Source organism: Phodopus roborovskii, unplaced genomic scaffold, assembly GCF_943737965.1.
Source record: "Phodopus roborovskii unplaced genomic scaffold, PHOROB, whole genome shotgun sequence".
NCBI classification, from domain to species: Eukaryota; Metazoa; Chordata; class Mammalia; order Rodentia; family Cricetidae; genus Phodopus; species Phodopus roborovskii.
In genome coordinates this window covers 30,563,555-30,587,970 of record NW_026126407.1, presented here as the reverse complement: position 1 = coordinate 30,587,970, position 24,416 = coordinate 30,563,555, and the positions used below count along the sequence as shown (strand labels likewise).

At 44.5% G+C, this 24,416-nt stretch overlaps 1 protein-coding gene across 2 annotated transcripts; it reads left to right on the top strand.

Annotated features, from left to right (window-relative positions):
* The first annotated feature begins 2,465 nt into the window (after positions 1 to 2,465).
* Positions 2,466 to 9,962, top strand: LOC127219374 (T-cell-specific guanine nucleotide triphosphate-binding protein 2). Of its 2 annotated transcripts, XM_051180849.1 has the most exons (3): positions 2,466 to 2,667; positions 7,364 to 7,468; positions 7,646 to 9,962. In XM_051180849.1, exon 3 carries the CDS (start codon positions 7,655 to 7,657, stop codon positions 8,897 to 8,899), a length of 1,245 nt encoding a protein of 414 aa, XP_051036806.1. In that variant the 5' UTR covers positions 2,466 to 2,667; positions 7,364 to 7,468; positions 7,646 to 7,654; the 3' UTR covers positions 8,900 to 9,962. The 2 variants fall into 2 exon arrangements, with proteins under 2 accessions (XP_051036806.1, XP_051036805.1); XM_051180848.1 differs by lacking the exon at positions 7,364 to 7,468.
* Positions 9,963 to 24,416: the final 14,454 nt, after the last annotated feature.

Here is a 24,416-nt window from a genome sequence, read left to right as displayed (position 1 = left end):
GCATGGTTCCTATGGCCCTTGATGTGACACAGGCCACAGACATCAACACAGACCCCAATTGCAGGTGGGCCTCAGACCCAGACATGGCCCTCGGCAGCTGCCCAAGTCTGGATGACAATGGAGTCCTGGGTGACAGCACAGGCCACCCAGACCAGCCTGGCTCCAGTGGCGGCATAGCCCTTGGACACCTATATGGCCGCAGCTACTTGGCCACAGGTGGCAGCCCAGGCACTGGGCATCCTGTGGCCTTTGGTGGTATCATGGACCATGGATGCCCACACAGATCCTGGCTGTGGTATGACCTTGGCAGCAACCCGGGCCCAGATGTCACTATGGCCTCAGATGACAATCAGGCCTCCCTCATCAGCCTGTTCCTCACTTCCTTCACCTCTTCAGCTCTGCCTCTCTCCACAGCACATGAACCACTCCACGTCTCTTTCGCTCCTGTTTTCTATTAAACACTTGCTCATCATAATGGGAACCACTTGCCCAGCCCTGCAAGGTGCCAGAAAGCCTGTGGATATCTTCTAGCCTGGGCCTTGAGGGCCCCAGCTGGCATGTGGGTGGCTAGAACTTGCCTGAGTAGAAATACATCAGGGCAGGCTGTGAATTTCTTCCCACCAGCCAGGGCCTTCTGTATTCATTTTTTAAAAACTTCTGTTTTATTTATTTATTTATTTTTACATATTGATCCCAGTTCCCTCTCCCTCCCTCCCTCTCTCCCTCTTACCCGCTCTCCCCCCCCACATACACCCTGACCACCCTCCCCTCCCATCCCCCCACTCCACATGTAGGGTAATGCCATCCAGGAGGGGTCATCTGAATCTATCAAGTCATTTGAAGTAGGGACTAGGACTTCTCTCCTGTCTCTAGGTTAAGGCAGTTATCCCTCCATGGGGGATGTGCCCGCAAGGTCCTTTTGTGTACCAAGAATCCTGGTTCCACTGTCTAAGGTTCCTTAGACTGCCCAGGCCTTCTAACTGAGACCCACGTTCAGGGGCTCTGAGTCAGTCCCATGCTGGATTCCCAGCTATCAGTCTGGGGGCCTGTTAGCTCCTCCTTGTTCAGGTCAGCTGTGTCTATGTGTTTCTGCAGCATGGTCTTGTCCTCCCTCTCTGCATCTGGATTCTAGTTCAGCTCAGTGTTTAGTTGTGGGTGTTTGCTTCTGTTTCCAACAGGTACTAGATGAGGGCTCTATGATGGTGGATAAGTTAGTCGTTGATCTCATTATCAGGGAAGGGCATTTATGGTAGCCTTTCCACTGTTGCTCAAATTGTTAGTTGGAGTCAGTCTTGTAGGTCTCTGGACATTTCTCTAGGTTCAGTTTTCTCTTCAATCCTATTATGGCTCCCTCTTTTATGTTCTCTCTCTCTCTCATTCCCTCTCTCTTTTCTGTCTTCTATTCCTCCCGTGACTCAATCTTCCTAGTCGCACGTGCTTTCCTCTCCTCCCGTTCTCTTTCTCCTAGTTCCCTCTCCAGTCACTGCCCCCCCCCATATGCTCTGGAGATCTTGAGTAGACAGTCTAAGGGACTTCAGACAGTGGAACCAGGATGTATTCCTGGTGCACAAAAGGACTTTGGGGGGCACATCCCCCACAAAGAACATACCAGCCTAGAGTTGTTGGAGACCTGAGTCCTAGAGAATGAACTCAGGAGACAAGAGGCATTTGGCTGTAGGTGTGAAAAGTTATGTTCACAGCATTGGGGGAGGATTGGTGAGGGCTAAGGAACCTTCTCGAATGTTGTACTCCAGCAGCAATCTCTAGGTCTACATGCCTCCAAATATCCTGAAAGTTTCCCCCACAGCCCAGCAGCTGGTCCCTTTCATTTCTTTCAAGTTCTGTTACCTGTACATCTCATTCTTCACTACTCACCAAGGAAGGGGCAGAGGCAGTACTCAGATTCCCACAGACTTCCCCCTCATGTAGCAATGTAGCCCCTCAGAAACACCCGTTCTTCCATTATGTGGGGTCTGATCCCTGATCTTAAGTTTGGTGGCTTTGGACCCTGTGAGATACCAGGCTCATGAGTGCTCTAGGGCTGAAATGAGAGTGGCTAGTAGCCACAGTGCTTCTCAGTAGAAAGACACCGAGGCAGACAAAGGTCACACCCTTCTTCCCGCTGGGCAATGTGTTTCCCCCATTCACTGGTGTTTTTGGAAACTCCTCCAAATTTTTATCCTTGTCCCCAAGAATCCTTTGGTTTCAGAGAGCACATTTCCTCAGTTGTCTTGGCCAACTGATCCCCCACAGGCCTCCAGGAAACGGCCTTCCTGTTTCTGAATCTTCCAGCCTTCTTTTCATTCTCTGTTCATCTTAAAAGCATTTTCTTTTTCCTGGAAATGGTTATGCTGCCCAGAAAGCACAGAGAGAGCTTAAGTTTCAGTTTTGCTTCCTGCAAAGGCATTGGTTAACCGTCAGCCAGCTCCTGCCTATCCACAGAGACAGCTGAGAGCTTACCTACTCTGTACACTGGGGCCCATCGCTCTAGATTCCACAGAAGGTCTCTCCCAAGCCTCTGCTCTCCTTGATGTTTGCCTGAGGGAGGGCACATCTGGGCAGCTGTTTGCGGCAGTGTTGTGAGCTGCAGCAAGCAACAGATTCAGTGTTTTCTGCTCTGTTGGTGGAAACTTTGGCTCTGATTACGGCAGAAACTCTTTGGAGTTGGTGAGTGAGAAAAGCCCTTGCAGTGACCTGGGTCTCAGCTTTGTGGGCACAGGGCAGAGCTGGCTTGACTAAGCAGCAAGGCATGCCATCATAACTTCACAGAAGGGAGTTGTGTGTCTGGAGCTGCCGTTGGTGCCGGTGGTGCTGAGTTGTGAAAAAGTTCGGACTTTGCAGAATGTTTATGGGTAGCTCTCCCAGGAAACCATGCAGTGCTCACTGTAAAATAGCTGTGTGTTCCAAGTCTACGTTTCACCACCAGGGAGCTTTTGTCACAACTCTGTGAGGTTTCCATAATTAGCAAAAATCTAAGTAATATTTCAACACTGACACAGGAGTGAAACCTGTTTGCTGGGGTCTGCCAATGTCCACCCTGCTCTATAAGAAGACATCCGTTGCCATTTTCACACTCATAGGATAAACCTGAGAGTAAATGTGTCCTGTTTCTGTTTGCGATGCTCAAATATCTCTACTCATTTGTACTCATCTTCTATCATTAGTAATCAGAAATAAGATGATTCTTCTTCCTGTTCCCACTCTTTCTCCTCCATGCTTTTCTCCTTCCCTTCCTTCCCCTCTGTGTCTTCTTCCGTCTTTGTTCTGGGATTGAAACTTGGACTTTGCACATGCTAGAGCAGAGAGCTCCACCACTAAGCTACATTCCCAGCCTTTTTTTTTTTTTAAATAACTTTAATTTTTTAAAAAATTTACTTGTGCGCTTGTGCATGTGCATGCACGTGTGTGTGTGTGTGTGTGATCATACAAGTGCTATGGCACATATGTAGAGTCAGAGAACAATGTTGGGGCATCACACTCACCTCCTTTATGGGGACTGGGACCTCCCTTGTTTCTGTGGCTGTGCTGTGTATACCCTACTAGCTGGCCTGTGACCTTCACACTTAACTCTCCTGTGGTTCTCACCTTAAAGTAGAAGTGTGGAGGTTACCAATGCTCATCACCCATCATATCTGGCCTTTTATGTGGGTTCCAGGGACTGATGGTTGTCAGGCTTGCAGGACAAGTGATTTTACCCACTGACCCATCATCCTGGCCCTGTTTTTACTCCTCATCGCCAATGAAATGGCTTTATTTTTGTCACCGACAGCATGCATGATATGGCAATTGTGTCATTGTTTGGTTTTCAAAATATTACTTAAGTATGCATTAACATAGATTTACATTTAATAATTTTTATATTAAAATATTCTGCAAACAAGATCCTTTCTTAATATATTTTCCTATGTTGTTTCAGATCTAAATACTCTACAAACCCATGAATAAAATATCAACTCTAATGACCTAGAAGTCCATACACATTTTGTAGTTAGAGAGGAGCATCTGCTTGGGTTTTATAAATAATGTGCAGTGTCTACACTGTTTATCACTAATCAAATGCTGATCACAAATTGTTGTCTCCCAACATGGTCCGCTGAGAGTAACCCTTTGTTTCCTTGGTAAAGACACCATGCAGTTTTAAAAACATGAAAATAGCTAAAGCCAATTCTTTTATTAGTTTATTTATTTATTTTTTTTTTACATTCTAATCCCAGTTCCTCCTCCTTCTTTTTCCCCAATCCCCACACTCCCCTCTCTTCTCCCATCTGCTCTCCTAGGAAGTCTACTAAGTCTGTCTCATCATCTCATTGAAGCACAAAGCCAATTTTTTTTAAAGGCAAGATTTTACTATGCTGCCCATGGAGTCAAGGCTGCCCTTGAACTCACAGCTCTCCTTTTTCAACCTCCTAAGTACATGGTGCACTTATCATGGTACTTAGCCAAGCTTATTTTAGTATTTTAAGTCTAATGAAAACCTCCATTAAAACAAAATGCTCCACAGAAAGCGAATGCTTCTACCATCATTTAAAGATTTACTTATTTTTATTTTATGTGTTTAAGTGTTTTGCCTGTGCACACATCAGTACAAGTCATCAGAACCCTGGAACTAGAATTACAGACTGTGGGTGCTGGGACATAACCTGGGCCCCCAAGAGGAGCTTGAAGGGCTCTTAATGGCTGGTCCATCTCTCCTAACCCCACTACCATCATTTAGTTGGTATTAGATAAAACACAATTTAAGAATCAATAAAATGGATTAAAACAGCATTAGGCTTGCAAAACAAAACCCGCGGGGATTCTGTTACAGGAGCAGAGCTGAACCAATACTGTTCTGAATTTTCCAGCATTTATTTTTGAAAAATCACTTCAATGAGTTGTGGCTTAAGGGTAGAAACAAGCTCACTATTATTCCAGAAAAGCATAGTTAAAATTCCTGTTGCACATTTCATTAGTTTTTGTTTACTGAACTGGAAACTTTCATTTCTTCAGAAAATATGGTATATCTTTTAAAATACACTTAGTGATTAAATAGCCATTCATAAGTTATTAGGTTAAAAAGAGAGAAAGGAAAGAAGGAATGAAGGAAGGAAGGAAGAAAGAGAGAAAGATACGACAAGGCCGATATACACATGAACTCTCAGGGACTGTGGCAGCATGTATATGGCCTGCACAGGTCCAAGCCAGTCAGGTTTCCAACACTGACATGGGGAGGTAGACATGAGCTCCCACCACCAACCAAGAAAGTCTCTACAATAAGCAACCATTTGCAAAACAAAATTAATTTGTTCAAGGGAGTCTCACTGGGCATACATACTACTTTTAAGGGCAGGCCCCATGCCCAGCAGTAGATGGCCAACACAGAATGAGCTGAAAGGTTTATTTTGGGAGATGTTTCTGTTGTCATGTATTGCTTTATTTGGGCATTAAAAAAAAAAAACCCTTTCTGGTCTCTTGATTGGATATGATGGTTTAAAATTTTAAGTTTTTATGGTGTATACGTGTGCATTTCTCATTCTCTTTCTTAGTTTCTTTTTCTTTTTTGGTTGCTTAGTTTGTACATTTAGAAAATCCTTGTTTGGCTTTTTTGTTTTCCTGTCTGTTTTCTTAAAGGAGAGTAAAGAAGTAATGGAGCTGGAAGATCTGGGAGGGGATGAGGAAGAGGAAACTGTGGTCAGGATTTTTTATATGAAAATAACTTTATTTTCAATAAAAACTTGTAGGTAAACATAAAAAGGAATTTTGCATATTGGATATTTCACTTTGCACGCTATTCTGTAGGTCTTTTATGGATTTAAGTTTAAAAAGAAAAACTTTCTTAACATTCTCATTAGATTTAGATGGTTCAAACTACAAGTGACACTAAGTTCAACTCTGACATTACCTTTAAAATAGAAGTCTCTAGAAATTTTATTTCTTGATTTAATGAGCTGGTTTACACCAGTTAACTACTCAAGATTTTTTAAAAAGTATTTTCTGTTAAAGCATGGAGTGGAAGAAATGCTTTCCATTCCTGTAGCTTGAAGAGCAAGATTGTGGAGCACAAAGGGAAAGGGATAAAATTCACAAGTGGCTCCCAGTCTCCTCCCAGCTTTCAGTCCAATGCAGCAAAGTCTACAGCTGTCATGTATCAACATGTCAAGACTGAATTTTATGGTGGAAACGTCAGCATGTCATATCTGCTGCTATAACTAGTAGGTTCCACTAATTTCAGGCATAGCAGAGGCACGGATCTGGCAGACAGGCTCTCACTAGGAACGAGGAACACATAACACATGGCAGCAAAGCACAGGGGCCAGGAAGAGCACAGTGCTAAAACCCACTGGAAACACCTCTCTTAGTTCTCTGTCACCCGCTTGCCATTGACTTGCACAGCTACAGCCTCACAATAATTCCTCTGAGAAGGAAACATCTTTCACACTGTTGCAAGAAGCAATTTCACTGCACATTCTAGCCTGCCTGAGACCTTCAGCCTCTTTTGCAGAGGTTGGCCTGTCTCAGCGGGATGTCTCTGAAAGGCCAGCTTCCCCTGCTTCCCCAGCTTCCAGGTCCATTCCTTCTTCATAAAAGTGTATGCAGAGTTCCTGTGTGTGAACCAGGGTTCAAAATTTGGGCTCCCTTGCCTTATTTAGATTGTGTCAGTGGTGGCGGCCATGGTGAGGCCACTTCTCACTAAGAATCAGTCCCAGAAAGGCAGGAGGAGGACCTGGTGTGGAATTGAGGCCTTCCTTTATCCAGGGCAAAGTAGTGATTTGTTCACATCAGGCAGGCCCTGATGGTGGCTTGATCTGCATGTTTTAGGTTTTTCAGTAGTCTCCCTGATTTGCTCAAGAGGCTCATGAACTCACTTTGGAGCTCAGGTGGGTCTTGAACTTGCTACCCTTCTGTCTCAGCCTCCTGACTAGTCGCTATTAGAGGCCACAATAAATTTGATGTGTTTGTTTTATTTTGTTTTGTTTGAGAGTTCAGAGTTTTCTTTCTTCTCTTGAACATTGTTTCAGGAGGATGTGCATGAGCAGGAAGGAGACACTTATTCTCCATAGCTGAACCTTTTGTTTCTGTCTTAAGGACACTAAATGTTTTTGAGGCGTTGGGTATGCTAATTACTGTAATTTCATCACTGGCCATTGCATACTTGTGTGGAAATATCATCTGTTCTTACTCCATGAGTATGGGCAGTTTTTATGGGGCAATTGAAGCAACAGAAATTTATTCTCTTCTAGTTTTGGAAGCCAGAAATGTAAAATGAGTTCAAAATTAAATGTGCAATTGAGCCCATCTGGATAATGTGAAGTATTGACCCCCCCAGAAAGCTGTCAATCACAACAGCCAACTCACTTTTGCTGTGTAAATTCTATATGCACAGATTCTGGGGGTTATGGTGTGGACATCTCTGAGGTCATTGTTCTGATCCTGTAAGGATGGCTGCCATCTCCTGAATCTGAGACACAGAAGCCAACAAGACAGAAAGGTGTGTCTTCTTCAGGGGCGACAACTAAACTCACCAGGAATATAAAGGTGTGACAGTCACATGAATCTGCCTGTGAGGACAGGAGTGGTCCCTAGGGGTCTGTGTGTCTTGAGGGGGTAGGTTTCTGTATTGCCACTCCACTCTCCTTACCTCTCTGGCCTTTCTACTTTCTAACAGATAGCAGCCATGGATCAGTTCATCTCAGACTTCCTGAAGGATCCATCAGGAAAGAATCTCCAAAAGTTGTCTGTGGAATTCCTGCCTTACTACTGTATGTTAATCAGTAAGGTAGGAGGCATACTCTCTCAAGAAACTCTCAGCTGTATTCAAAAGGCCCTCCAGGAGGGAAAACTGACTGACTTGGTGAACCTGATTCAGAAAGCACTGACTATCGTAGAAGATGCTTTCCTGCAGATCGCTGTCATTGGGGAGTCTGGGGCTGGCAAGTCCAGTTTCATAAATGCCCTGCGAAGGCTGAGCCATGAAGCAGAGGGATCAGCTTCTGTCGGGGTTGTGGAGACCACTATGCATAGGACCCCCTATCAACATCCAAAATATCCTCAAGTGACCTTCTGGGACCTGCCTGGGACGGGAACTCCCAATTTCCTCCCAGACACTTATCTAGAAAAAGTGGGATTCGCTGACTATGACTTCTTCATCATTATTTCTTCTTCTCGGTTCACCCTCAATGATGCTCTCCTGGCCCAGAAAATCAAGGATGTGGGGAAGAAATTCTACTTTGTTAGAACCAAGGTGGACAGTGACTTATACAATGAGGAGAAAACCAAACCCACAACCTTCACAAAGAAGAGGATCCTTCAGCACATTCGAGACTACTGTCTGGCTAATCTCAGCGACATTGGAGTGTCTGATTCACCCATCTTCTTGATCTCCAACTTTGATCTGGCTGACTTTGATTTCCCAAAGCTGGAGGAAACTTTGCTGAAGGAGCTCCCTGAGCACAAGCGCCATACGTTTGCACTGCTGTTGCCCACTATCTCTGTTGCTGCCATCGAGATAAAGAGAGATTTTCTCAAGGAGAAGATCTGGCTGGAGGCCTTAAAGTCAGCAGCTGTGTCTTTCATTCCCTTCACACCCTTCGTGTGCGGCTTTGATTTGCCTGAACAAGAACAGTGCTTGAAGGATTACCGAAACTATTTCGGCCTGGATGATGAATCGATTGAAGAGATTGCTGAAAAGCTGGACACATCCATGGAAGACATCAGGGGCTGCCTCAAGTGCTTGAATTTCTGGTCCCTTGTAAAGGATGACAGCATATCAGCAAAAGTCATAAAGGGTGCTGAATCTTTTTTTGCAGTGAAAGGAGGTCCTGAGTCTTCTGTCATCCAGGGTTTGAAAGTCTACATTCTACGCTTAAAATTCCTTGACACGGTGGCTGATGATGCTAAGCACCTCTTGAAGATGATATAAATAGTAAACATTGCCTAGCTAAACAGTAAATGAATTTCAGGGCTTGTGTGTCCAAGTTGGGAATGGGGGTGTCCTTCCTCCAAACTCCCAGGCCAGCTCTTCCCTAAGGTCCACAGATGTCTGTCCCACAGAGAGGGTCCATGCTTTCCTTTAGAGACCTCTCCCATGAGTGAATTTTCTTTTTGGCCATAGCCTGTTTTCTGTGTCCGTTGGCTTATTATGCTTGATTTCCAGCAGTAGCACATCACCTGCTTTCAACTAATCTCTGTGCTAAGAGATAACCTGTTTCTGACCCATTTATACCAAAACCACAAAACAAAACAAAAAACCAGTTTGTAGTAAGAAGATGAGAATTATACATTACCATTTCCCAGTTCTTTCTCAGTTATCATCTAAACACCCTGCTCATCACAATGAAGGATGGTCTGTAAATATGAGGACGTTGTTAAAGGCATAATACAATGTTTGCAGTGGGAAAATGCAGCCCGACCAGGAGGTGGCGAGAAGATAAGATAAACGCAGTGAAGTAGGGGATGAAGGCACAACAGCCCACTTGAGCTTGTGGCTCTGGCAGACCTTGCCCTTCTCTTCCATTCCCTCTGCCTTGCTAAAACCCTTTAGGTTACAGTCCTATAGCTAGACACCAAGGTCTGTTCCCTTATTTGGCCTCTTCCTCCTCCTGAGGTTACCAAGGTCCAGCTATCAAAGTATTGAATCCAGCAGTCAGAAACCCCCTTTGGCTCACCTAATTAACATGCCCAATAAAAATGAAACACATCATCCTAGCACAGGAGTTTCCCCTTTTGCATTTTTAAACTGTCATTTTCCTATGTTTCCCCATCTGTCCTCTGTCCAGAGACAGCTCTTTGCCCCTGCAGGGCAATTCCCCCTTCCACTTTCTCTTGTCCCCGTCTCCTTCATCCCCTATCTCTTTACCCTAGCCCATTCTAACACATTCCTCTCCTCTTAAAAATTGCATCTGCAAGGTCATTTGCTGCTGTTTTCTACCTAAGTCAGAAAGCAGCCACTTTAACTTTTCTCAATAAAGATCTCTCTGTGAAAACAGGTGTTTGTGTCGAAACTGGGGTCTGGGAGGAAGCTCCTGCGGTATGTAGGGATGGGCTGGGGTGTCTCCTTCAGGAGAAGATCCAGGAAAGAACACGGCACGTAAGAGGTGGTGGTGGGGAGCAAACACTGGCTGTGTCTGTAGCTAGGAACCCGGCACACTAATGTGAGAACAGGTATGGCTGCTTGCAGGAACAGCAGAAATCTGATGGGGACTAAGGACTAAGGAGTCAGGGTGGAGAGAGTATGGAGAAAGTACTGAAGTCACTTCAAAGAAGACCTTGCTAGGACTTTGTTTTTTCCCAAGGGAGGCTGAAGGCAGGAAGCTGAGGCGGGCTGGATATTGGAACAGCTTAGCCTAGCTCCCCAGTAGGAAATCACTGGTGACTATTGAAGCACACCTGTGGAGAGATCAGGCTGTCACCTGGGAGGCTGTCTGTCTGTATTCATCCTAGATGAGGTGTCTGCTTGGGGAGTAAACGTGGACTGTGAAGGAGCAGCAAAGGCAGTAGAGAGGCTGGGAGAAGGGATTGTGTGGGTGACCCCTCCCTGTGTGACTGGGACAGCAGCATCACTGCCACCTGACATGGAGAGGGGTGGAAGGAGCTGAAATGAGGAGAGCGATCTGGGGTTCAGCTGCGCTTACATAGTTAGGATCTTCCTAGACATACATACCTGGAGGAGGTGTGTAGCTAATGTGATAACTGAGGTGGGGGGAATCCTGGATGATCTAGGATGGGTTGACTTAACCAAATGGGTGAGTAGATACAGCTGGATCAGAGTCTGGACACCCCAACTCTCAGGTCTCACAGTGGACAGATTGTACTAGACATACCTGCTTTTTGTTTCATTAAAACAAACAAACAAACAAAAAAGCAGGTAATCCACTGGTCTCTCTCCCTCTCTCTCTCTCTCCCTCTCATTCCTCCCTCCCTTCCTTTTTTCCTTCTTCCTTTCTCTCTCTTTTGTCTTTGGGATAAACTGTCTTCTCAAACGCCAGAGTCTTTCCTTCATGACTTAAAGCTCAAACTAAAAGTTCACTAACAAATCCCACTTTGAGGCTGAAGTTGTGGTGGGCCATATAACAGGACCTTGACTAGGAACCAACCTTTCTTTTCCATTTAGACTGAGAAATGGCCACAGTGCCTCCATTTCAAAGCAACCACCCTGGAGCAACTCCAAAGTTGTGGGGAAGCACATGGTTGTCAAATGCTCTCCTTCCAGAAGGCATGAAAGGGTTAGGTTGGGGATGTGTAATGAAACACTTAGAAGAAGTTAGGAGGTGTCATCTAAGGGGACAGGTGTCATGCACCTGTTTTCACCTTAGAGTTTGATTGGGTTGTTGAAGCCTGCTCCAAGTCAGCTAGGAATGCTGAGTAGGGGCGTGGAGATTGAGAAATGACAGATAAAAGAAATAGAGCCAGAAGCACAGAATAGATTTTGGAGGGCTGTTCAGTCCATGCCTTTCAGCACACCAGGCAGCCCTGAGTTAAATTTAGAACCTGCTTGTATACAGACTAGAGGCAAAGCAGAACAAAGAGCAGCACAGTCAATCAGTAAAAAAGCACCCTGCCCTGTCCTTAAATCAGAGCAGGCAGGCTTTCTGTCTATCATGTGAGTCCCGCTAGCAGCAAGACGCTTCATTCCCTGGCTCTATGTGTCTTTTTGGCTGGCCTTCACCAGTCTGCATCTTAAGATAATGCATCTTCCCCATGGGCTTAATCAGAACTTTCTCATAGCTCTCAAGGAGACGGAAACAATCAACCTTGAACTCTAATGTCTTTTAAGTCAGAATAGTCTCCAGATGGAAAGATGTCAGAAGGGATTTTGAAACTTCAGTTACACAGGGCTGGTAAGATGCCTCAGTGAGTAAAGGGATTTTACCATACAAGCCTGGAAACCTGAAATCAAATTGCTGTACCCATGTAAAGGAGGGAAGAAAGAATCAACTTCGTAAATTTTTTTTCTCTGACATGCATACACATGTTATGGTATAACTGCCTTCCCACACTAAACACATACACAAGTAACACCAAGGACAACAATAAATACAAAAATTAAAAAGATCAATTAGATGACAGTGAACCTGTTGCAACTTGACAAATGTAAAGACAAGAATTAGATTGCCTATCTGAGTGGAGTAAGCTTGCTGGAAATAAGGAAGTGTGTGGTCCATGTGTCCCATCTGACTCACATGCAAGAGATAGCTAGTGAGGAGCCATCTCAAGTCCCTTCCTGAGGCATTCTGGGAAGGCTAGCTTCAAATGTGATGTGTATATGAGAGAAAATGGCTGTTAGTCTTGCTAACTCTCTCGTATGTGGAGCCTAGATTTAATATGGCACCTTTGTGTGTTTACAAGTGTGTGTGTATTTATTTCTATGTGAGGATGTGTAGGTCATGAAACCAGAGAGGGGACCATGAGAGGGGAAGAGATCTTATGGGTAGAGGGAACTAGAAATAGAGTGGAATGCACCCAAAACAAAAGCAGAGATTGAAATAACCGGGGAAAGAGAGGGACCTCACTGAGGGGAAGGGGTCATGGGAGATGGCAATGGGGTATGTCTACCTACCTCTTGAGCACACATTGTGGCAGCAATCAGATGCTCACAGAGATGGAGTCTCACATAAAAGGTGACGTGGGGAAGTTAATTCTTCAGCTCTCCTTTCATGACCAGAAGCCTCTGTATCCTATTCATTTGGTTATTTCAGTGTGTGGAGTTGAGTGGTCACCTGAGGGTTATACACAGGTTTTACCTCATTAGCAAATTAAGTAAAAGGAACAGCAACTTTGCAATCAATAACTGTCTTTAACCGCAGTCATCAGTAAGGGCACTCGGTCACTGTCATTCAGTTAGACAGCAATGTGGGAAGGAGATGATGGTCAGCCCACTAGTGACTGGTCTTTAGTGTCCTGAATGTGGAAGGTGTAGAAACTTTGGTTAAGCCCCCATTCGGTACAGAGGGCAAATCAAGACATACCCCCACTGTCTTTGGACCCCCAGGCAACTATTGGTGGCAACTCTTAGTCAGAGGCATTAGCACCTTAATCATGGGGACACCCTCAGGTGTACCTTTGACAGCTTCCCCACCCCAGTTCCCTCTTCTTTGGGTTAGCTTGGCTTTTGACGCCCTCACCACAGAAGCCCATCTGCTCTTCCTCCGTGTGTTTACCACTCCCTTCTAAAGTACCCGTTTACTACGTCCCAGAGCAACCATGGTGGCTTTGATAACTGGAGCAAGTTCTGCATTTACAATGGTTCCATTTGGCAGTGGTGAGAAATGATCTGCATTCAGCACAAATGGAGCTGCAAGGGTTAAATTTGGGTCCTTCTCTAGGTTAGCCACATGTGGCAAAACCTTCTCAGGATGGTAGTCGGCCACAGTGGACCACAGCTCTCAGCCAGGCTAGCAGCAAATGGTTGTACTGTTATCAGCAATTTGTAAATAAAGATCTTTAACATAGTGCGTGTGGTAGCACACATTTTACTGTATACTAGGCTGTGTGTAAGATAATTTCACCCCAACTACAAGCAATATCTGCTAGCAAGTTAAGTAGGTTTGGCTCAGCTGTGCTATTTCCATAGATTAGATAGATGAAATTCATTTTTTGTATTATGTCCAACTTACTAAAGACATGCTCAGAGGAGTTGAGAAGCATTTATGTTAATTAGCAATGATAGTGAGACAAATATCCAAGGAAAGGGGCTTAAGGAAGGGGAGATTAATTGAGCTCGTGATTTGAGAGAAGCCAGGGAAGCCTGGGCACAGGGTGTAGTCTCTGGTTGCAGAAGTATGTGGCAGACTGTTGACATAGTAGAAAGAGTGGGGACAGAATTAGGGGCTGGCCTCTATATAACCTTCAAAGGGCCATTCCTGGTGACTTTCCTATCAGCTAGGACCTACCTCTTGAAGGTTCCACAGCCCCCTGAAATAACAACAGCTGGGAAACAAGCACTCAAAGCATAAGACTGGGGGTCGGCACTTCCGCTTTAAGTCTTAACAGCAATAAACAGGGCTGGGAGTTGAGCTCAGTGGGATAGTGTGATGAGCACAAGGAGGGCCCAGCATCCACTGTGCAGCATCAAACCATCAAACCTACAGACAGAAACCACAGACTCCATTGACTTTAACAAAATCAGCTAACCCGAAGCAACCGAAGCGAATTTTTTTTTTTCTTTTTTCAGTGTTAGACATTGAACTTGGGGTCTCACACACACTGAGGAAATGCTCTTCCTAGGTCTGTGATCATCTCCATTTAACGGATGAGGGCACGAATGCATAGAGAGAAGGTCTGTGAAAGACCAAGAGGATGACCTGGGCTTCACTCTTTTTACCTAACGCTGGATCTACATTTCAAGACTCAGCTCAAATCTTCATGAGAATGTTTGTGGCTGTTTTAGTGATAACAAAAGCTCATATTTCAGCAATAACAGAGAAGAAAACCTAAGCACAACATGTCTAGTGTCACCTCTTAAAATAAAAGCTAACCTGGGCATGATGGCGCATGCCTGTAAATACAAGATTTGAATGGTACAAGATCACACATTCAAGGTCAAGGTCCTCTTGGTGACATAGGGATAATTGGGCATGACATGAGACAACACCCCCACCTCTGTGTGTACACACACACACACACACACACACACACACACACACACACACACACACACTAACCAATCCAAAGCACAAAAATACACAACTTAAAATTAAGAAAATCAAAAGGAAAACAAATTCAAAGCCAGATCCCTTACTTATTTTCCATCCTGGCTGGACTCTTGGCTCTCTGCTGACCCCATGTGTCTATTTGCTTTCCTAGCAAGTAAGGCTAATGTGAGCTGCTGAATTTTCTTTCTTTTTTTTTTTTTATTTAATTTATTTTTTTTTAATTTTGATCCCAGTTCCCTCTCCCTCCCTCCCTTCCTCCCTCACACCCTCTTTCACCCCCTCCCTCCTTTCCTCTTTCCCTCTCCCCCCCCACATGTACCCTGACTACACTCCCTCCCTTCCCCCCACTCACATGTAGGGTGATGTCATCCAGGAGGGGTCATCTAAATCTGTCAAGTCATTTGAAGTAGGGACTAGGACTTCTTTCCTGTCTCTAGGTTAAGGGACCATCCCTCCATGGGGGATGTGTCCACAAGGTCCTTTTGTGCACCAAGAACACATCCTGGTTCCACTGTCTGAGGTCCCTTAGACTGATCAGGCCTTCTAGCTGAGACCCACGTTCAGGGGGTCTGAATTAGATTCCCAGCTATCAGTCTGGGGGCCAGTTAGCTCCTCCTTGTTCAGGTCAGCTGTGTCTATGTGTTTCTGCAGCATGGTCTCGTCCTCCCTCTCTGCATCTGGATTCTAGTTCAGCTCAGTGTTTAGTTGTGGGTGTTTGCTTCTGTTTCCAACAGCTACTAGATGAGGGCTCCATGATGGTGGATAAGTTAGTTGTTGATCTCATTATCAGGGAAGTAGCCTTTCTACTGTTGCTCAAATTGTTAGTTGGAGTCAGTCTTGTGGTCTCTGGACATTTCTTTAGGTTCAGTTTTCTCTTCAATCCTATTATGGCTCCCTCTTTTATGTCTCTCTCTCTCTCTCTCTCTCTCTCTCTCTCTCTCTCTCTCTCTCTCCTGTCTTCTATTCTTCCCGTGACTCAATCTTCCTAGTCGCACATGCTTTCCTCCCCTTCTCTTTCTCCTACTTCTCTCTCCACTCACTGCCCCATCCCCATGTGCTCTGGAGAACTTGTCCCTTCCCGCTTCTGTGAGGGACCTTATATGAATCTCTTAGAATTCACCTTGTATCCTAGTTCCTCTGGTGGTGTGAATTATAGGCTTGTGATCCTTTGTTCTAGGTCTAAAATCCATATATGAGCGAGTACATACCATGTTCCTCCTTTTATTACTGGGTTACCTCACTCAGGATGGTTTCATCTAGTTCTATCCATTGTTTTTTTCCACAGAGTAGTATTCTATTGTGTAAATGTGCCACATTTTCTTTATCTGTTCTTCAGTTGAGGGGCATCTAGGTTGCTTCCAGGTTCTTGCTATTACAAATAATGCTGCTATGAACATAGTTGAGCACAATGTCTTTGTTGTGTGAATGTGGATCATTTGGGTATATGCCCAAGAGGGGGATTACAGGATCCTGTGGTAGACTGATTCCCATTTTCCTGAGGAACCGCCATACTGATCTCCAAAATGGCTGTACGAGTTTGCATTCCCACCAGCAGTGGAGGAGTGTTCCCCTTTCTCCACATTCTCTCCAGCATAAGTTGTCATTGGTGTTTCTAATTTTAGCCATTCTGGCAGGAGTAAGATGGTATCTCAAAGTTGTTTTGATTTGCATTTCTCTGATAGCTAAAGAAGTTGAGCTCTTTTTTAAGTGTCTTTCAGCCTTTTTGATTTCCTCTATTGAGAATTCTCTCTTCAGTTCTGTACCCCATTTTTAAAAATAAGGTTATTTGGTGTTTTGTTGACTAGTTTCTTGAGTTCTTTGTATATTTTAGAGATCAGCCCTTTGTTAGATGTAGGAATGGTGAAAATCTTTTGCCAGTCTGTGGGCTGGCCTTTGGTCTTGTCAACTGTGTCCTTTGCCTAACCGAAGCTTCTAAGTTTGAAGAGGTCCCATTTATTAATTATCAATCTCAGTGCTACTGGAGTTATGTTCAGGAAGTGGTCTCCTATACCAATTTGTTCAAGGGTACCTCCCACTTTCTTTTCTAAGAGGTTCAGTGTGGCTGGATTATGTGAGGTCTTTGATCCATTTGGATTTGAGTTTTGTGTGTGGCGATAGGCATGGGTCTATCTGCAGTCTTCTACACAACATCATCCAATTGTGCCAGTACCATTTGTGGAATATGCTTTCCTCCCTGTGTCTTTTTATAGGCAATTAATTTTGAGGGAAAGTAAGGACCACTGATTGTTAATGCTTGTTTGTTTTAGATTTGTTGTTGGTGGTGGTATTGTGAATATATTTGTCCTGCTTAACCCTTGGGTTCTGGTGAAGTGGGAAGTAGTTAACTTTCTTGAGTTGGAGTTTTCCTTCCAGAACTTTCTGTAGGGCTGGATTTATAGATACGTATTGTGAAAATCTGGCTTTGTCATTAAATATCTTGTTTTCTCCGTCTATAGTGATTGAGGATGCCTGGGTTGGCATCCGTGAACTCTTAGTCCTTGTAGAACATCTATCCAGGACCTTCTGGCCTTGAGAGTTTCCATGGAGAAGTTAGGTGTAATTTTGATAGGTCTGCCTTTATATGTTACCTGTCCTTTTTCCTTCACTGCTCTTAATATTCTTTCTTTATTCTGTATGCTAGGTGTTTTGATTATTATGTGTTGAGGGGTTTTTTCTTTGGTCCAGTCTATTTGGTGTTTGCTATGCTTCTTGTACTTTCATGGGCATGTCCTTCTTCATTTTGGGAAAGTTTTCCTCAATGATTTTGTTGAATATATTTTCTGCACTTTTGAGCTGGGCTTCTTCACCTTCCTCTATGCCTATTATTCTTAGGTTAGACCTTTTCACGGTGTCCCACATTTCCTGGATGTTTTATGTTAAGGGTTTGTTGGATTTATGATTTTCTTTGGTCGATGAATCTATTTCTTCTAGTTTATCTTCTGCGCCTGAGATTCTCTCTTCCATCTCTTGAATTCTGTTGGTTATGCTTGTGTCTGTAGTTCTCGTTCATTTGCCCAGTCTTTCTATTTCTTTATTGTCTCTATTTCAGTTTTCAAGTCTTGAACCGTTTCCTTCACCTGTTTGTCTTTTCTTGGCTTTCTGTACTTTCTTTGAGAAATTTGTTCGTTTCTTCCAATTTTTTGTTTGTTTTTTCTTCCATTTCTTTAAGGGGTTTCTCACATCATCTTTGAGGGCCTCTATCATTTTTATGACGATAATTTTTAAGTTGTTCTCTTCTGCTTCATCTGCTTTGGGGTATTCAGGTCTAGTTGGTGTAGAGTCCCTAGATTCTGGTGGTGGTATGCTTGTCTTTCTATTGTTAGGTGTTTTCTTGTATTGCGGTCTTCCCATCGTTTCTTCTAGTAGGTGTAGGTTGGGTCTTGCTCTCTCTCTATGGTACTTCCCCAGATGGGCTTAGGTGGGTCAGAGGATCGATGTCTGTAGCTCTGGGTAGTCTAAGCTCTATGAGGTCTCTCCTCAGGCAGGGCCAGCGATAGGGGGTCAAAGATCAGGCTCCAGCAGAAGACCTGCGATGGGGGTCAAAGATCCTGAAGGCTGGGAAGACTGGGACTCAGGATGTTCTGCTAGTGCCTGATAGGCGGATCTAGTTGGGACTGGCAGTCTTCAGCTGAGGCCTCTTTAGCAGAAGCCCTGTGATGAGGGGTCAAAGATCCAGTCTGCAGGGTCTCAGAATAGCCCAGAAGGGGTAGGTGGATCTCTGGGAGGGGCTTGGAACATCAGTAGAGGACTGGAGGTGGGGACCAGAGACCAGGCAGGTGGGGATTCCGGGTGGTCCCGCATGGATAGGCAGGTCTAGTGTGCTCAGAACAGCTCCAGGAAGTTCCCCAAAGGTGGCAGGATTGTTGGCTCTACCCTCTGTCCCAGTGCTCAACTTGAGGGGTGGGACAGTGGGCAGGGTAGGGCACAGAGTAGGGGGAGTGTAGGCTCTTGGTGGGTGTGGGTGGGTGTGTATCAGAGCACCTGGAGCACTCGCTCGATGGGGACAGGACACAGGGGGAGAGATCCGGAGCCAACACAGGGAATTCCCGGGGAAGGGTGTGGGGCGGGGAGTCCACCCAAATTCGTCCTAGACTCACCTCTAGAGGCCTGGTGATGGGGATCAAAGGCAATGGGGGTCAAAGACTAGGCTGAGATTTAGGATGTTTCTGCACCGATAGGCGGATCTAGCTGGGGCCTGGCACTCTTTAGCTGAGGCCTCTTAAGCAGAGGCCCAGCGATGGGGGTCAAGGATCTAGCCCCTAGGGACTGAGAGTGGAGCTGCTGAATTCTTACACAGTTATTCACTGTCTGCCTTGAAATACCAATGGTCTTGTCCTAGGTAAAGTGCCATGTGCAAGTCTCCCTCATCCATCGGGCAACACCACTCTACTTCCCACCTCAGTTAAGGACCGGTCTGTCTGGTTTCGGGTTACTCTCAAGGACTAGCCTTCTCTTAATTAATTAATTTGTTCATCCCTCCATCAGAAGAGTCTGCTGACCCGTCTAAATCACACTCACTTCTGACTACTCTACGTCTGCCACTTCCTCCCTGACATTAGCACACATATTGCCTCTCTTCATGAGAGCCATGTTCCCCAGCTGGCCTCAGCTTCTAAATAAAAGGTATTCAGTTAAGTTGTTCGTATACAGCACCTCTGGAATTCCTTGCTTCTTTGACTTTTCCATCATAGCTTAGCCTGTCCACTACCCCGGGCTACTGACACTGAATCTATCTTTGTAAAAATAAAAACCCCTAATGAAAGGCTCTATTAGAAGCTCCGCTCTAAACACTCCCACCCCAACTCTCCTTCCTTCTGTTCCCCAACAATTCCCTCATGTCTACTCTCATTGTCCACCTCATGTTCTCCCAGCATTGCAAGGGAATACCGGCTTCAAGGCCTTCACCGCCCAGTGTTACATCCCTGCAGAGGGCTTTCCCCACTCATGTCCTGCCTTGCTAACTCATCTCCCCTTCACCTACTGAACCCTCCCCTCACACCCTATTTAGAGTTGAATTCCTCTTCCACTCTGGGTCTCTCTTCTGTCTCTGTGACTCACAGCAAGCAATATCAGTTTTGCTGATTTCTGGTCTCCACATTGGAATTCTTGTTTCCCGATGCCTCGTTTGCATACTATAGTGATCCCAGGCTCTGAAAACAGTGACTATATCATATTCTCATCAAATAGTCTTTGGATGGGTAATATTTATATTATACAAAACAGCCTTGTGAAAACTTTTGTCTCTGCACAAATGTCTCCACTCAGTCTGCTGGGTGTGTAGATGATGGCTTTGTTTTTCTTCCTTTGAGTGAGACTGTGTGTCTCACTCCTGTGGAGGAAAACTATCCTCTGCCCCATGTCAGCACTTTCTCTGGATTTCCACTTTCATCTCTCTTAGCTTGCGCTGAGCCTTCTTACCACACACAATTCAACTCAAGGACCCACTGACGGCCTCACAAACAGAAAGAAGGAAGAGGAGTGTTAATATGACATCAAGGAAACACAGGGGGAGAATTAGGTCAAAGTGGAGGGCTATAAGAAAGAATGGAAAATTACTCACTTCCCCATAACCCCCCCTCCCAAAACAGTAGAGGACAATAACCAACACACTGGAGGGAGACAGACAATAGGAGGAAAGGGATATGCTGATACATAAATAGAAAATGAAACATGGACCAATAGGAACTGCCAAGTTGGGATGGAATGACAGGAAAACAACTGTCAGTCACCTCTGGTCGCATGTCCTGCAAGCAAAACAAAACAAAACAAAACACTTAGCACAGATGCCCTGTAGAGGGAGTTCTAGCATTAAAATAATCTCATTGGGCTTTTCCTGTGCTTGCTCTTACTAGTGAGAGGGGACAAGAAACAGCTGCTCCATCTGACCCAATCTTCATCCTTAATCTCCACCAACCTCTCATGCAGGGGTGCCCATGTCAGTTTGGAAACTCCCTACCTCAGGCTGTGCAACTTAAAGGGACAGAAGCCTCCTCTCACAATGATGGAATGTCAAGGAAATGAGATTGTAACAATATCAGTTACAAAAAACGCAGTGTGAGAAAAAGGAGACGTTGCCAAGGACGTTACTGATAGTGCAGAAATGGGTCAGACCAGCGTCTGCACATCTACTCCCTGAGTCCTGCCACCTACCATAACATACTTCTCTCTCCCCTGAGCTACAGAACTCTCACTGTCCAGGCCAATACTTAACCCAGAGAGTAAGTGGGGAAGGTGGATCCCATGGCTCTCATGAAGGCTATAAACTCCAGCGCTGGCACTGGAGTTTCCAAACTCATGATACTAGAGACCCAAAGGAAGAGCCAGGGCCAATAACAACACTGGTCACTGGAAGTCCTCAGGACCAACCAGAATTCAAGAATATAGAGTCTGAAGAGAAGTTTCACCATATTTGTCTGCCTTTCCCACGTCTCCTGTTTCGGCACATTTTCAGGAAGGCACTTGGGAGGGTCTCCAGCTGTGGCTTTCCCCTTTGAGCCCACATTGCATGACAGTCCACACCTTTGCCTGACCTCACAAAGCTAGCTTACATCTTCGAGTCCTGAATGATATGCAGAGAACTATTGACATATTATATAGGGATCAAATATAGTTACTAGCTACACATGAGGGACTGAGGCGGGGGGCGGGGTCATACATTTCAAGCAAGCCTGGTCTACATAGCAAGGTCTCAGACAGCTTGAACTACCAACAAAAATCAAACCCAGCAAACAAAGTGCCATTCTGAACACCATCCTGGCCCAGGGCATTTATAACCCAGAGTGAGGGAATATACTGTTTCCACAGCCACAAATGTTGGTTGGAACATGGGACCTGGGACTCACCCCAAACTCTGTGAGATACTTCTTTCGGCTCAGGAGATGTATGTCATTGTGCCAGCATCACCCTCTGGTCACTGTCCTTGTTTTCACACTGAAATGAATGGTCAAAGTTTTAAGTTTTTGACATTATGTCCATCTTCTCACTGGCCAATCCTGGCCGAGAAGAGTAATGTCTGACCCCTTGGCCTCTGTTTCCCAAGAACAAGGGTTCCTCCAGGCTTGTGGGAGGGCAGGACCATGGGACACATGTGACAGATTGGACATGTGCTCCTGTGGAATTTCTAGCTTAGTTTTAGTAGAGCACAACAAATATACACAGATCTCTGCCTGTGTGAAAATGTCACAACAAAACCACCTTTATGATGAATATATGCTCTTAGCAATAAAACAAGTGGTATAATAATTTCATAGGTAATATCAACACGCCTAATTGCAAACTGAAGAAAGTTATGAAGAAATAACACAGAGAAAAAGAATATGCATCAGAGCACACAGAAACTAAACAATCAAAACCACAGGCGTTAGCATACTTGCTCTTTTTTGTACACTCAGCATTGTTTAGGGATGGGGGAGATGGCTCATTAGTTAATGGCACTGTCTGCACTTTGGGAAGACCTGGGTTCAGTTGCCAGCAACCACATGGAAGCTCACAGGGGATCTGACCCCTTTCTTAGGCACAGACCTACATGCAGGCAAAACATCCAAACACATAAAAAGACAATAGTTACTTTGTGAATAATAAGTAACAGGCATTCAAAATCTCCCTTAGGATCAGGTAGACCTGTTGCCTAGCAGCTTTAGTGCAAAGACTCTGTGTGTGTTTGTTGTGAGCTATTAAGGCTAAGTCTGATGTTTCATGGGAGCAGAGGTTCCCTCTTCCTGTTGGTCTCCATCCTCTTTCCAAATCCCCTCCCTCCCCAACCCAGTTTTTTAAAAATCTGCCTTTTCAGACAGAAGAAAACATGATGCTGATCTTTCTGAGTCTGTTTTATTTCAATGGCTTTTGATTTTATGAGAAGCATTGTCCAGTTAATTGAATTGTGTGCCTGGAAGAAATGCAAGTCTCTTGTGGTCCAAAACTCCACAGATGTCTGTCAATTGAAAACCTGGCCTGGAATTAAGTATATCAGCTCATGATGGGTCTTTGCAAAGCATATCCAGATCCTGGGTTTAAGATTCATGGTACATCTTTGTGTTACATGTCTAGGTCCTAGGTTTAATGCCCATTGTGGGGAACCCCAGAGCAAAGTTAGCATCTTAACATTAGATACTAACATACTGGTAATTTTCCATTCTCCTATGACTGTTCTCTTGTTAACCATATGATTCAGCCTGACCCTGAAAGAGTCTCAGCTCCATGCTTATTATATAGCAATTTATCTTATAGCAGGACACCTGCATTCTGCTTGGAAGGACATTCTGCCTCCCTCACATCCTCCCTTTGGCCCATTCCCTTATTTCTCCACTACTTAAACTCTGTGGTTATATTCATTAAATGAGACTTAATCAGAATACTGTCTTGTCTCTATCTTTCGCATCTCTTGTACCCTCATTTTTACTCCCTCCCTTAGGGTCATCGTCCACTGACCCTGATGGCCGGGGCAACCCATTACTACAAACACAGTAACATCAAACTGGCCTTTGCTCAGACAATAGCATACACTCTAAAGGAACAGATAAAATAAGAACACTCCAAATTACAACAATGACCCAGATAAAAGTTGGAAAAATATTCATTAATATTGCTTTAAAGTATTTACTTTTTTATTTTTCAATTGAGATAAATATTCCAGGCTGTGCTGATCTTCTAATTCTCCTGTCTCCACCTCTCAAATGCTGGATTACACATGTGTACCACTCTACCCAAGGCTGCGTGTATAGCAGGCAAGTAGTTTATCAACTGAGCTACATCCTCTGGATTGTCCTTTGTTTTAATTAAATTTATTTATTTATTTCTTTATTTATTTATTTTTGGAGCTGTGGTCTCATGCATCGTAATTTGGTCTTGAACTTGCTTTATAGTTGAGGATGATGCTGAAGTTTTGAATGTCCTGCCTCTACTTCATGAGTCAGGGGGCGATAGACATTTGTCACCATACCTATTTTATTTTTCAAAATTTAAAGTTTTTATTTATTGATAGAGTCTTGTTAATTCCTAGAATTAAGCAACTCTCTTGCCCCAGCCTCCTAAGTATGTAGGACTACAAATCTGTACCATCACAGCCAGCTATCTAAAACCTGTTAGAGCAAATTCATGTCTTCTTGGGAGAGGGATGAGATAATTCTACAGACTCAGTGCTTATGGTTGACTGGCTCTGGTTGGTACATAGCATGTATGGTTTGATACAAGTGTAAGTGTGCATGGGTTTAGTCAAGGACACTTCCTGGAAGAAGAGAATCTGATTAAACTTGGGCAAGGCAGATGGTTGGGGTAAGAATAAGGAGGGATGCTAGAAAGACATTTACTACTATAAACATTAAAATGAGTTTGCTGGATTGGGAAGTACCTAGGAGGTGTCAATAGAGGCCTATGGTGGAAGTTGTGCACACTTCCACAGTGGAAATTTTGGCAGTTGTCTGGCTAAGGAAAGTAGCTTTGTCTTCACAAATCCTCAGGGACTTCCCTTGGTGATTAGGGCTCTTGGGGAAGGAAACCCCCTACAAAGTTCGTTGAATTAACCATGTTTACAACAAAATGTTTGTTCAGAGAAGTTAGCTTGGTTGACTGTCTAATATCATGTCCCCAAGGTGGCTCTGTCTCTGTGTGTCTGTTTCTCTGTCTGCCTATGTCTCTCTGTCTCTCTGTCTCTGTCTGTCTCTCTATCTCTGCCCCTCTCATCATTGCTAGGATTAAGTTTAGCACCCGCACACGCTAAGCAGATGTGTTCCCAATGAGCTACATCTCATCCACTCCCCTCCTTTAAAATTATACTTATCAATGCTACTG

Excerpts from the sequence above, each read along its gene's own strand:
- LOC127219374 (XM_051180848.1), top strand. The coding sequence starts at position 7,655 with ATGGATCAGTTCATCTCAGACTTCCTGAAGGATCCATCAGGAAAGAAT.